The sequence below is a fragment of the Euleptes europaea genome, chromosome 12, assembly GCF_029931775.1.
Source record: "Euleptes europaea isolate rEulEur1 chromosome 12, rEulEur1.hap1, whole genome shotgun sequence".
Classification (NCBI taxonomy): Eukaryota; Metazoa; Chordata; class Lepidosauria; order Squamata; family Sphaerodactylidae; genus Euleptes; species Euleptes europaea.
In genome coordinates this window covers 6,154,466-6,166,496 of record NC_079323.1, presented here as the reverse complement: position 1 = coordinate 6,166,496, position 12,031 = coordinate 6,154,466, and the positions used below count along the sequence as shown (strand labels likewise).

Here is a 12,031-nt window from a genome sequence, read left to right as displayed (position 1 = left end):
GTCCTCCAGACATCCCTTTCGCCAGATTAAAAGGTGATTAATATCCTTCTAATTTCCTGCCCGTCGCGTAGAGGTATCACTGTGTGCATCAGCTGGCAGCCCAGATTCTAAATTGCATCTAAATAAATGGCATTAGGGATCCTTTCTCTTGCCGAGCAGCAGATAAATCCTTTCTAATCATGACCTTTTATCAAGCCTTTTAAAAATAACAATGCGATTAAGTGTTAATTCATCCATGAGAATTGGTACTTACGGGCTGATGAAAAACAAGTATCGGTTTGCTTTAAATGTGGGCCAGACCTAAGAGACTGCAGTCTTTTGACCTAAGAAAACAAACGCCATTGGAGTCAGTGAGATTACTCTGGGGGCATGATAAGAATATAAGAAAAGCCCTGCTGGATCAGACTAAGGCCCATCGAGTCCAGCAGTCTGTTCACACTGTGGCCAACCAGGGGCGTCTAGGAAGCCCACAAACAAGACGACTGCAGCAGCATTATCCTGCCTGCGTTCCACAGCACCTAATGTAATAGGCATGCTCCTCTGATCTTGGCTGGCAAATAAATGAGTGGAGGGTCAACAACAGCTGGTCCTGCCAGAGACCCTGGGGCCCGGCAGCTTCCCCACCTCAGGGAATGCTGACGTTGGCCCTGACAAGGAAAGATTCGAACGTTGAAACTAACAGCACAATCCTAAACAGAGTTACACCCTTCTAAGTCCATCAAAGATCGTTTATGCCTGGGAGTTTTACCTGAGGTTCGTTGCTTGCTTAACCCATACTTTCCTGTTGGGAATCTATGCACCAGCAGTCTCCAAGCTCAAATCAAGTCCCCGCCTTTTGAAATGCTGCTTTGTAGTTGGCTTACTTTGTAGTGCTTACTGTGAGAGAAAATCCTCCCCCAAAACCCTATTGCTGCGTAAAAAAGCATTTTAAGAAGAAAAAACAAGAAACAGAGCAATCTGAAAGGGAGGGAGAGAAATCCAAACCTCATTTTTAAAAACCTCAGAAAGAGCCCTGAGGAAGCAGGACGCATTTGAATCCCTGCCTCTGGACATGATGTATTGTAATTGGCTGAGAGCAAAACCAGGCTTGTGTGTCCCTTATGCACTTTGCCTTATGCACGGAGGTTTCACCCAGGCTGAGCTATGGGAAGAGGGAAGAATTGGCTTAACAGAGGAACAGGGAGTCCCAGGATGTGTGAGGGCTGGCAGCGAGGTCATCTCTAATGGACGGAAAATTCAGGCATAACTCCAAGGAACAACCGAGACAGACTAGAGGCGAATGTGAGCGAAAGTACCCATGCATAAACAGCCAAAGTTAACAGACTTAGGAGGATATAACTCTGCTTAGGACTGCACTGTTAATCTTGTGATAGGAAACTTTCCTCTCCTCCAGTACCAGAAACGCCCCCGATTCAGGACTGCCCTGGAGCGCAGACCATAATGAAAGTTGAAAGTCCCGAGCTCTCGTACAAGACAAAGGAAAGCTTGTTTAATTGGAATTTAACTTCAGTGGCCGCCATAACACGCTTTTGTAAATGCTTTTTTGTGGCCCAGCAATTTCTGTGCCGGTGATTTGTTTCCGTTCCCAGGGGTGGAAAACTCTGACAGATTGAGTCGACGTTTCTATTACCCCCTATGCGCAATGGGCATGCCCTCTACCTTGGCCCTAAATGAATTCGTTCTGACACGTGCTCTCAAGTCGCTGAGGGAGGAAACGAAAACGTAACCCGTGTCATGTGAAATGTACTGTTCTGTCTCAAAAAAAACCCTCACACCAGGCTGTTACCTTTCTGGCAGGTTAATCCATCCAGGGATAAAAGCAGCTCTGGTTTCCCACGGGCTACAGTGAGAAGTCTAAGCTTGTGCTTAAATGTCTCAGGTTGAAATCGGTGGGTGCTGGACATGCTGAGCTGATACTGGATTATGCCCCAGTATAGACCCATCCAGATGGTCATTGCTTTGGACCAGTGGGAATCCCTGCCCCAGGGTGTGGTGAAGGCCGCTAACTCAGAAGGCTTGAAGAGGGGAGTGGACATGTTCATGGAGGAGAGGGCTATCCATGAATACTAGTTAAAATCTATACTGGTCATGATGCATACCTATTCTCTCCAGGATAAGAGGAGCATGCCTATTATATTAGGTGCTGTAAAGGAACACAGGCAGGAAAATGCTGCTGCAGTCGTCTTGCTTGTGGCCTTCCTAGAGGCACCTGGTTGGCCACCGTGTGACCAGACTGCTGGACTTGATGGGCCTGTGTCTGATCCAACATGGACTTTCTTATGTTATTATGTTCTTATTTGTGGGCTTCCTGGAGGCACCTGGTTGGCTGCTGTGTGAACAGACTGCTGGACTTGATGGGCCTCAGTCTGATCCAGCAGGGCCTTTCTTATGTTCTTATGAGTTGATGGCTTCCAACTTGGAAGGCTTTAGGAGGGGAGGGGACGTGTTCATGGGGGAGAGGGCTATCCAGGTAGTTGTGAATTTCCTGCGTTGTGAGGTCCCTTCCAGCTCTGTGTTTCTAAAGCTGATTCATTTGGAGAACAGTGCATATGATGAATGGCACAGAATTGGACCTGTATGGGAAATACCTTCCTTGGGAGGGGGACCGGAAGCGCTGGTTTCCTTCTGGTGCACTTCTAGGCTGCGATTTCGGCAGTGCCCAATTCACAGCAAAATCCTCTGCCTCGCATAAAGGGCCCTTGCTGTGATTAACGTAGCAGACGAGTCGATAAGGGGAGCTCCGTTGCTTTTGTTTTGAAGCGAATGTTAAGCAAATGATTTGCGGAGGTTACAATGTTGCTTTTTATTTCTTAAATCCTCAAAGGTGCAAGTTTCCATGCCCTGCACATAAGGAGGCAGACAGGGATGCTTGCCTTTTGGCTCTGCTTTGGTTCATTAGCTGATAACATGGGTTTCTATCCAGTATTGCCAGGAGAAGCCATCCCCTTGGCCTGCTGATAAAAAGCCAAAAAAAAAGTTTCTTGTATCTTTTTGGTGGAGGACTTAGGCTGAGCGATAAGCAACTTATCCTTAAAAAAGGTAAAGGTCCCCTGTGCAAGCACTGGGTCATTCCTGACCCATGGGGTCCCGACGTTTCCTAGGCAGACTTTTGTTTACAGGGTGGTTTGCCAGTGCCTTCCCCAGTCATCTTCCCTTTACTCCCAGCAAGCTGGGGGGTCATTTTACCGACCTCGGAAGGATGGAAGGCTGAGTCAACCTTGAGCCGGCTACCTGAAACCGACTTCTGTTGGGACCGAACTCAGGTCGTGAGCAGAGCTTGGACTGCAATACTGCAGCTTACCACTCTGCACCACGGGGATCCTTAACATATAGTTAGGTGGTTAAAATATGGCCAGAGGGAGTAACTCGACGGCTTCAGGGCAGATACATTCATGGAAGAGGTGTGCCTTCAGCTCCCCGTCTCTCGAATCCAAGCTCAGCTGTCTGGCCAATAGATTCCACTGGCCCGTTCCGATTGACCTGCAGGCGTTCCGGATGTCACATTGCTTCCTCCTTGGCCAAAACGTTCTGTGCAGAATGTACCGCCATGTGGCCATCTTTACATCGCCTCGGTTTCTTTGTTTGCTATCAATTTTTTTTTATTTTTTTTTGGGTAAGCTCAAGCCTCTAAATTATATTTCATTTAATATATTTTTATGTTCCACAGATGTCAACATTCGGCTCTCATAGTAACTCACGGGAATAATAATTAAAAATAATAATAGTAATCAGTTGTTCTCAAGCTTTTTGAAATGGAACCCACTTGTAAACTTTGCTTTTCGGGACCTCCCCTGCAAAATAACTGCGCCACTCTCTCTCCCTCCTCAGCACAAAAGCACAGGGACCTCACATCACTTAAAAGGGAACAAGAAACTTATTTTTTTTAATATCCTTTTAAATATTTATGAATATACAGCATTACTGAGCAACAAGGCGGTATTTCATCATTATTCTGCATATTATTAGTAGCAGCCCTAATAGCCTAGACTTAACTGGATCTAATTAGAGCTCAGAAGCTGAGCAAGGTTCAGTGCTTGGACGGGAGACCACCAAGGAAGACCGGGGCTGCTATGCAGAGGAAGGCAATGGCAAAACCACCTCTGCTCATCTCTTGCCTTGGAAACCCCACAAAGTGGAACCTCACGGGGTTCCAGCATGGAGAGCCAGCATGGTGGTAAAGAGCAGTGGTTTGGAGGGGTGAAGTCTGATCTGGAGAGCCGGGTTTGATTCCCCGCTTGTCCACATGAGCGGCGGAGGCTAATCTGGTGAACTGGATTTGTTTCTCCACTCCTACACACGAAGCCAGCTGGGTGACCTTGGGCTAGTGACACTCTCTCAGCCCCACCAACCTCACAGGGGGTCTGTTGTGGGGAGGGGGAGGGAAGGTGATTGTAAGCTGGTTTGATTCTCCCTTAAGTGGTGGAGAAAGTCTTCGTCTTCCCATGAGTCAGCTGTGACTCAACAGCACGGTTTACCTTTTACTTCATACTGTGCAGAGGCAAACCCAAATTTGCCATCAAGCCTCCAAGAGCATCCTCACATGGTTCACCCTGATCCCCTTTCCTGTCATCATAACCCACTTTTGTGTCCCACCCCACACTTTCGTCATTTATGCATGGGTACTTTCACTCACTTTCACCCCCTCCTGTCTGTCTCGGTTGTTCCTTGGAGTTATGCATGAGTTTCCTCTCCGTTAGAGATGACCTTGCTGCCAGCCCTCACAAATCCCGGGACTTCGCGTTCCATTTTTGTTTTTACTTCTTAAACAAATTTTATGCAGCAATTGTGTTGGGGGGGGGGAGTTTTCTCTCACAGTAAGCTCTACAAAGTAAGCCAATTACAAAGGAGCATTTAAAGGGGGGAATTTGATTTGAGTTTGGAGACTGGTGCATAGATTCCCAACAGAAAAGTGTGGGTCCAGCGAGCAACAAACCTCAGGTAAAACTCCCATGCATACACGACCTTGGGGACCACTGCATTAAATACAGATGTTCCTCTAGGGGAGATTCCGGCTAAGCCAGAATCAGGCATGGTGGGCAGATGCGTAGCTAGCTATCTAGGGACGCTTTCAGATATAGACCTCTTGACATGAGTTAATGCACACCACTAGCCCAGGCCATTTTCCCCCCACTTGGGTGGGATGGTTTGGTGTCCCCCCTCTGAAATGTGGGATACTTGACAGCTCTTTCTGGCATCCATGTGTCTTGCTGTGCAGTTTTCAGATGACTTCCAGTTGTATTTGGTTTTTTCCTTCTCTCCCCTTCCAGATGTCAACAGTTGGCTGCTTACCTTTGGGTTTCAACTACACAACGTCATCCCCGGATACCCTAAGCCTGACGTGGAGGCTATGGAGCCGTCTTACGAGCTTACCCACACACAGCTGAAAACCCAAGAATGGGACAATAGCAAGGTAACCCACCAGACATGCTTGGGCTCACCTGTTTTTGGGGGCTCCAAGCAGACCCTCTCTCGGGGTTGTCGCTAAACAATGCAATGTGAGAACTTGCCTCCTGCTAAGTCAGAACCCATCACCTCATATTGCCCGCATTGACTGGCAGCAGTTTCTCTCCCATAGTACTTCTCCTGTCTTACTGCTCCCCATCTTCGGAGAGCTTATATGCTAGCCCGTTTTAATGTTCTCCCTTCTGCCATTCTGTTTGGGAGATACAAGAAAATTCCATACTCTGCTAGAGTGTTCACACTTAACAAGAACATGGATTCTGGAACCAAGGCCTGCAACAAACCAAGGTGCCAACTTTGCCCTCATATAGATTCTAGGAACACCATCTCTGGACCCACCAATGTCAGCCATACTATCTCAGGTTCATATTCCTGCTCATCTTCTAATGTGATTTATGCCATCACATGCCAGCAATGCCCTTCCACAATCTACATTGGACAAACAGGTCAGTCTCTTAGACAAAGATTAAATGGACATAAGTCTGACATCAGAAACCACAATATTCAAAAACCAGTGGGTGAACATTTCAACCTTCCAGGACATTCTGTTGCAGATTTAAGAGTAGCAGTTCTCTTACAAAGGAATTTTAAAGGGAGATTGGAAAGAGAAACTGCTGAATTACAGTTGATATTCAAACTAAAGTCAATGCATTTACCTGGGCTGAATAAAGACCTTGCATTCATGGCCCATTACCAATGCTGATTTCTCCATACCCATCTCTCCCCTGGACATCACAGACTCTTTTGCATATCACACCTAAACCAATCAAGCCTGCTATTCGCATTTACATACTGTTCCTCTACTTAAAGACCGATGGATTCACATTCTAGCTGTATCTGAAGAAGTGAGCTGTGGCTCACGAAAGCTCATACCCTACCAGAAAATATTTTTGTTAGTCTTTAAGGTGCTACTGGACTCTTGCCCTTTTTGACTTCTGCTAGAGTGTGTAACTGTGTTATGGGGGAGATAGAAAGTATTGACCATATTCTTTTGTACTGTCTTTTTTATTGCAAAATTCGTGCTGCCCTTTTAGATCCTTTTCTATCAAACTATGCTAATCAAGCCGACGATAGTAAGATTAACTTGTTGTTATCCTCCCGAAGTTCTGAGATTATTGAATCTGTAGCCAAATTTCTTGGTGATATAATTAAGAGGTGAGGTAAAATGATGTATTGTGGCAAGGTTTACTCTTTTTGATTGTCCTTGGTATGCCAATAAAGGTACTGAAACGGACTGCGGAAGACAAAGCTAAAAGACTAAATAGACTAAACAGTCATCTAAAAGACTAAACAGAGCCAGCGTGGTGTAGCAGTTAAGAGTGGTGGTTTGGAGCAGTGGACTCTGATCTGGAGAACTGGGTTTGATTCCCCTCTCCTCCACATGAGCGGTGGATGCTAATCTGGTAAACTGGATTTGTTTCCCCACTCCTCCACATGAAGCCAGCTGGGTGACCTTGGGTTAGTCACAGTTCTAAGAACTCTCTCAGCCCCACCTACCTCACAGGGTGTCTGTTGTGGGGAGGGGAAGGGAAGGTGATTGGAAGCCGGTTTGATTCTCCCTTAAGTGGTAGAGAAAGTTGGCATATAAAAACCAACTCCTCTTCTTCTTAAAGATGCCGGGATGGACTCTGGGATCTTCTACAGCAGGGGTCCACAACCTTTTAATGCCTGTGGCACCTTTGGAATTCTGAAAGAGGGGGAGGATTAAAATGATACGCCAAAAGAGGAGCGAGAGAAAGCAAAACCACCACCATGGTGGCAGCTGCAACTGAAATGCTCAGGAGGGGCTGTGGCTCAGTGGTGGAGCATTTGTGTGGCATGCAGAAGGTCCCAGGTTCAATCCCCGGCATCTCCAGTTAAAGGGACCAGGCAAGTAGGTGATGTGAAAGACCCCTGCCTGAGACCCTGGAGAGCCGCTGCCGGTCCGAGTAGACAATACTGACTTTGCTGGGCCAAGGGTCTTATTCAGTATAAGGCAGCTTCATGTGTTTATACGTTATTTTATTCTGTAAAACCAGCGGCCAGTCAGAAGCACTACTGAGCAAGGGCCCCACATGGCTTCACCGATTTTCTAAAAACACTTCTTAGGCACCAGGAAAGGTGTCAGCGGGCATCATGGCGTCCATGGGCACCATGCTGGGGACCCCTATTCTATGGGCAGCACATGTACCCTTCTAATTGGAGGCTGTGCTCATTCCTTAGGATTCTTCCATTCAAAGGGGAAAGCAGCCAGTGGGCTGTTGACCCAGGGCTGAACCCAGAGACTCAGTGGCAGAGCTGGATATAAATTAACTAAACAGATAAATAGATTGTGATGGGTAGCCGTGTTAGTCTGCCAATAGCTGTAGACAAGAGCAGGCGTCCAGTAGCACCTTAAAGACTAACAACATTTCAGGCAGGGTGTGAGCTGTAGCTCACGAAAGCTCATACCCTGCCAGAAATTCTGTTAGTCTTGAAGATGCTACTGGACTCTTGCTCTTTTCTAAACAAATACATAAATTGCTACTGGGAAATAACTTTTGCAGTGAGTAATATAGCTCTGAATCCGGGACTCGGCCAGATCTTGGATTCGGCTCTGCCAGTGCTCAGCTACTTGCATGAACACATGAACATATGAAGCTGCCTTATACTGAATCAGACCCTTGGTTCATCAAAGTCAGTATTGTCTACCCAGACCGGCAGCAGCTCTCCAGGGTCTCAGGCTGAGGTCTTTCACATCACCTACTTGCCTAGTCCCTTTAACTGGAGATGCCGGGGATCAAACCTGGGACCTTCTGCATGTCAAGCAGATGCTCTACCACTGAGCTATGTCCCTTCCCCAAGTGCTACGTCCCTTCCCCAAGTGCTGGACCAAGGCAATCCTGACTTCTGATGTTGTACCGTTCCTCTTTATCTCAACGGTTTGCTGAAAGCCACAGCCTTATCAGAGGTCTCTCTCCCCTGCTCTCTCCCCCCCACCCCCCACTCAAATGGCATTTTCTATTTCCCTTCTTCGCTCATTTGCTTAAGGAGAAATTCAGGATGGAAGATGAAACAGACTGGATAGAGAAATTTCAAAGGCAGGCTACTCTCTCCCTTTGAACTGTGCATAATCTGTTTGCATCCCTTTCCTTTTTATTTTCCGCAGCCAAAAAGCAGGCGGGTTGTTTTTCATATGGAGAAGAAAGGACTCTTCCCCAATGCATTGCTATATTATTAAAAGGGTGCATTCAAGGTCGTTAGATCTTAAAATTAAGCAGCTTTTCAAAGACGCAGGACTTATTCTTGTGATACCGGAGACGTTTTTTTAATTATGGCTTTGGCGGTGCTCGTGATAACATCCCACGTTATCTGTCTATCAATCTAGTACCTTTTTAAAATTCTGCCTTTCCTCCAAGGAACCCAGGCAATGTACGTGGTCCACTGTTATCCATTTTAGCATCGTATGAACCCTGTGAAGTAGGCCAGGCTGAGAGAAGGCAGTGAGTGACCGGTCCAAAACCACTCAGCAAACTTAATGGCAGAATGGAGATCTGGACCCAGAACTGGATCCTAGTTAGACACTGAAACCACTACACCACATTTACTGTCTTTGGCTTTCTGGTGTTCTTGGGAAGACTAAAGAGGCTATCATCTTTTGAGCCTTGGAGAACATGTGGCATGTCAGTCATTTAATATGATGGTAAGCCAGCCAGGTCCCTGAACAGGATGGCCCAGGCTACCCTGATCTCGTCAGCTCTCAGAAGCTAAGCAGGGTCGGCCCTGGTTAGTATTTGGATGGGAGACCACCAAGGAAGTCCAGGATTGCTGTGCAGAAGCAGGCAATGGATAACCACCTATGTTCATCTCTTGCCCTGACCGGGATACCTGTGAAGGCTGAGAGAGCTCTAAGAGAGCCAGCTGGCTTCATGTGGAGGAGTGGGGAATCACACCCAGTTCTCCAGATTAGAGCCCACCGCTCCAAAACTCTGCTCTTAACCACTACACCACGCTGATGTTTTGTGAGGCCAGTTGATGGGTAGTAGATAGATCTTTGGTCTCACCCAACAAGACATTTCATAGTTAAATGTATCTCTGGTGGTGGAAAGTGCCATTAAGTTGCAGCTGATTTATGGCAGCCCAGTAGGGTTTTCAAAGCAAGAGACAGAGGTGGTTTGCCATTGCCTACCTCTGCATAGCGTCCCTGGACTTCCTTAGTGGTCTCTTATCTGCTTAGCTTCCAAGATCTGATGAGATCAGGCTAGCCTGGGGCATTTAGGTCAGGGCACAGATAGAGGGTAGCTCTAGGAATTAACAGAAACATTTTGGTAAAACCATAGCATATCCAGTGATTCCTTGAGATACCCTAGGCTACTTACAGGCTAGCCTAGGCCATCTAGATCAGGGCAAAAATGTGTCTCTAAGAACATAAAATAGTGCAATAGTAAAAGCACAACAGAACTTAAACAAGCTAAAAAAGTAATTACAGAAAATATTGTGTGTCCTTCTTAAAGAACTGGAGCACATTAATTGCCATGCAAAAGTATTTCCTATGCCGCCTACCTCTAACAGCAGTTTCTCCCTTCCCCTTCCTCTTTTCTTTCTGTCCCCGTTCAGTCGATCTTGGGAGTTCAGTGCGAAGTACAGAAACAGCTGAAGGCTTTCGTCACCCTTGAGCGCTTCGAAGAGATCTACAGCTCTAGTATCGCCGGGTGCCACGAGACCAAGGAGAACAATAACTTCGCTTCAGGGGGCTCCGTCATTGGCAAGGGGGTCAAGTTTGCCATGAAGGATGGGCGGGTGGCCACCGACATCATCAGCACGGCTAACGAGGACGGGCGGAGGATCGCAGCCATACTGAACAACGCTCACTACCTGGAGAACTTGCACTTCACCATCGAGGGCACGGACACGCACTATTTTGTCAAGCAAGGGCCGTCGGACAGCGACCTGTCCATTCTGGGCCTCACCGGCGGGCGGAGAACCTTGGAGAACGGCGTCAACGTCACCGTCTCCCAAATCAATACAGTTCTTAATGGAAGGACTAGACGTTACACAGACATCCAGCTCCAGTATGGGGCACTGTGTCTGAACACCCGTTACGGGACCACCTTGGATGAGGAGAAGACCCGCGTGCTAGAGCTGGCCCGACAACGTGCCGTTGCCCAAGCCTGGGCACGGGAGCAGCAGAGACTGCGGGACGGGGAGGAGGGCACCCGCTCCTGGACAGAAGGGGAGAAGCAGCAGCTGCTAAACACGGGGCGGGTTCAGGGCTACGACGGCTATTTCGTCATCTCCGTGGAGCAGTACCCCGAACTTTCAGACAGCGTGAACAACATCCACTTCATGAGACAGAGCGAGATGGGCAGAAGGTGACAGAGAGGGTCGACGCGTTGACTTCTTGCCAAAGACAGCTACTCTTTTGTGGCCGCGTACCAGACTGTGTTGTACTCAATCCTTTTTTTATAAACACACACACACAAAAAAGATAATGAACAAGGTTGGGGGGTGGAGTGATAATACAGTTGCACTGTAATTCATGCAACATCATTTTGTTTTCTTTTTTGAAAATTTTGTCCTTCTCACATTTTATCATTCTTTTCCCCTGCCCGAGGAACAGAAGATGTGTTTTGCCGTAGTACAAACACAGTGAAATCCTTGTGTCCTTTATTTTATTTTATTTTTGGTCTTTTCTGTCCCCATAGTGAGAAATGGGGGGGAAATGGGGAGCTACCTGTGTAAGTCCTTAGTTTACGTCATGTGGCGAGTGAAGGATTTCCGCCTTGGGTTCTTACTTTCCCTTCACACTGAAGCTGGGGGCAGCGGATTTCCATTAAGGAGCAGGGGGAATCTGTGCTCATAATTTTCTGCTGTGCAAACAGGGGGAAAGAAAAAAACAAGAAATCGAAGACTGTTCTAAATCTTCTTACCGTTATCCTTCTAGATAATCGTGAGTCTCTAAAAAAAAGAGAACTTGCAGGTCATTTTCACATTTCATACCCTTTCTGGGCGATCCTGTGACCTCAAGAAACGGCCAAACAAGGCAAAATTGCTTGCCCTTAGAGACTTACGAGATGGGTCTTTCCTCTTCCCGAGACGGTATAATCTTTTTTTAAAAAACGAGTCTTTTTTTTACTATGATAGGCTTTGTTGTCCCATTTTTGTTTTTGCAAGAGAGCGACCGAATGTTTTCCTACACATTTTGTTGTTGTCGTCATCAATTGGAAACCCAATTACAGCTTTGGGGGGAAAGGGAAAAAAACAACATTCACACTCTGCTAGAATAACTTTCTCGCACATAATGTTGGCCAGAAAGCACCAGTGATGTATATTTGTTAATGTCATACCCTCCTTAAAGAGAATATTTCTGTACACCCGGTTGGTCCAGTGTCTTAAAAGTCCAGGTTTTAGGATGCAAACTCTCCCTTTACAGCCGAAGTGCCAGTATACCATGTGTAGTCTTATTGTTGGGTTGGTGAAACATTTTCAGCTCCTCCCCAGAATGATTTCATAAAGGTATACCCTAGATTGAAGCAGACCGGTAATCCATCTATCCCAGCATGGTCTACTATGGCTCATATCAACTCCCCATAATAGGCACAATATTTCCCTG

The 12,031-nt window shown here is 46.8% G+C and overlaps 1 protein-coding gene across 1 annotated transcript in view; it reads left to right on the top strand.

Annotated features, from left to right (window-relative positions):
* Window positions 1-10,882, top strand: part of TENM4 (teneurin transmembrane protein 4) — a 450,745-nt gene extending 439,863 nt beyond the window's left edge. Inside the window, exons 31-32 of the mRNA XM_056858091.1 lie at window positions 5,268-5,410; window positions 10,036-10,882. Of these exons, the coding sequence (XP_056714069.1) occupies window positions 5,268-5,410; window positions 10,036-10,794 (902 nt within the window). The 3' untranslated portion in view covers window positions 10,795-10,882. The remainder of the gene's footprint in view (window positions 1-5,267; window positions 5,411-10,035) is intronic.
* The last annotated feature ends 1,149 nt before the right edge of the window (window positions 10,883-12,031 follow it).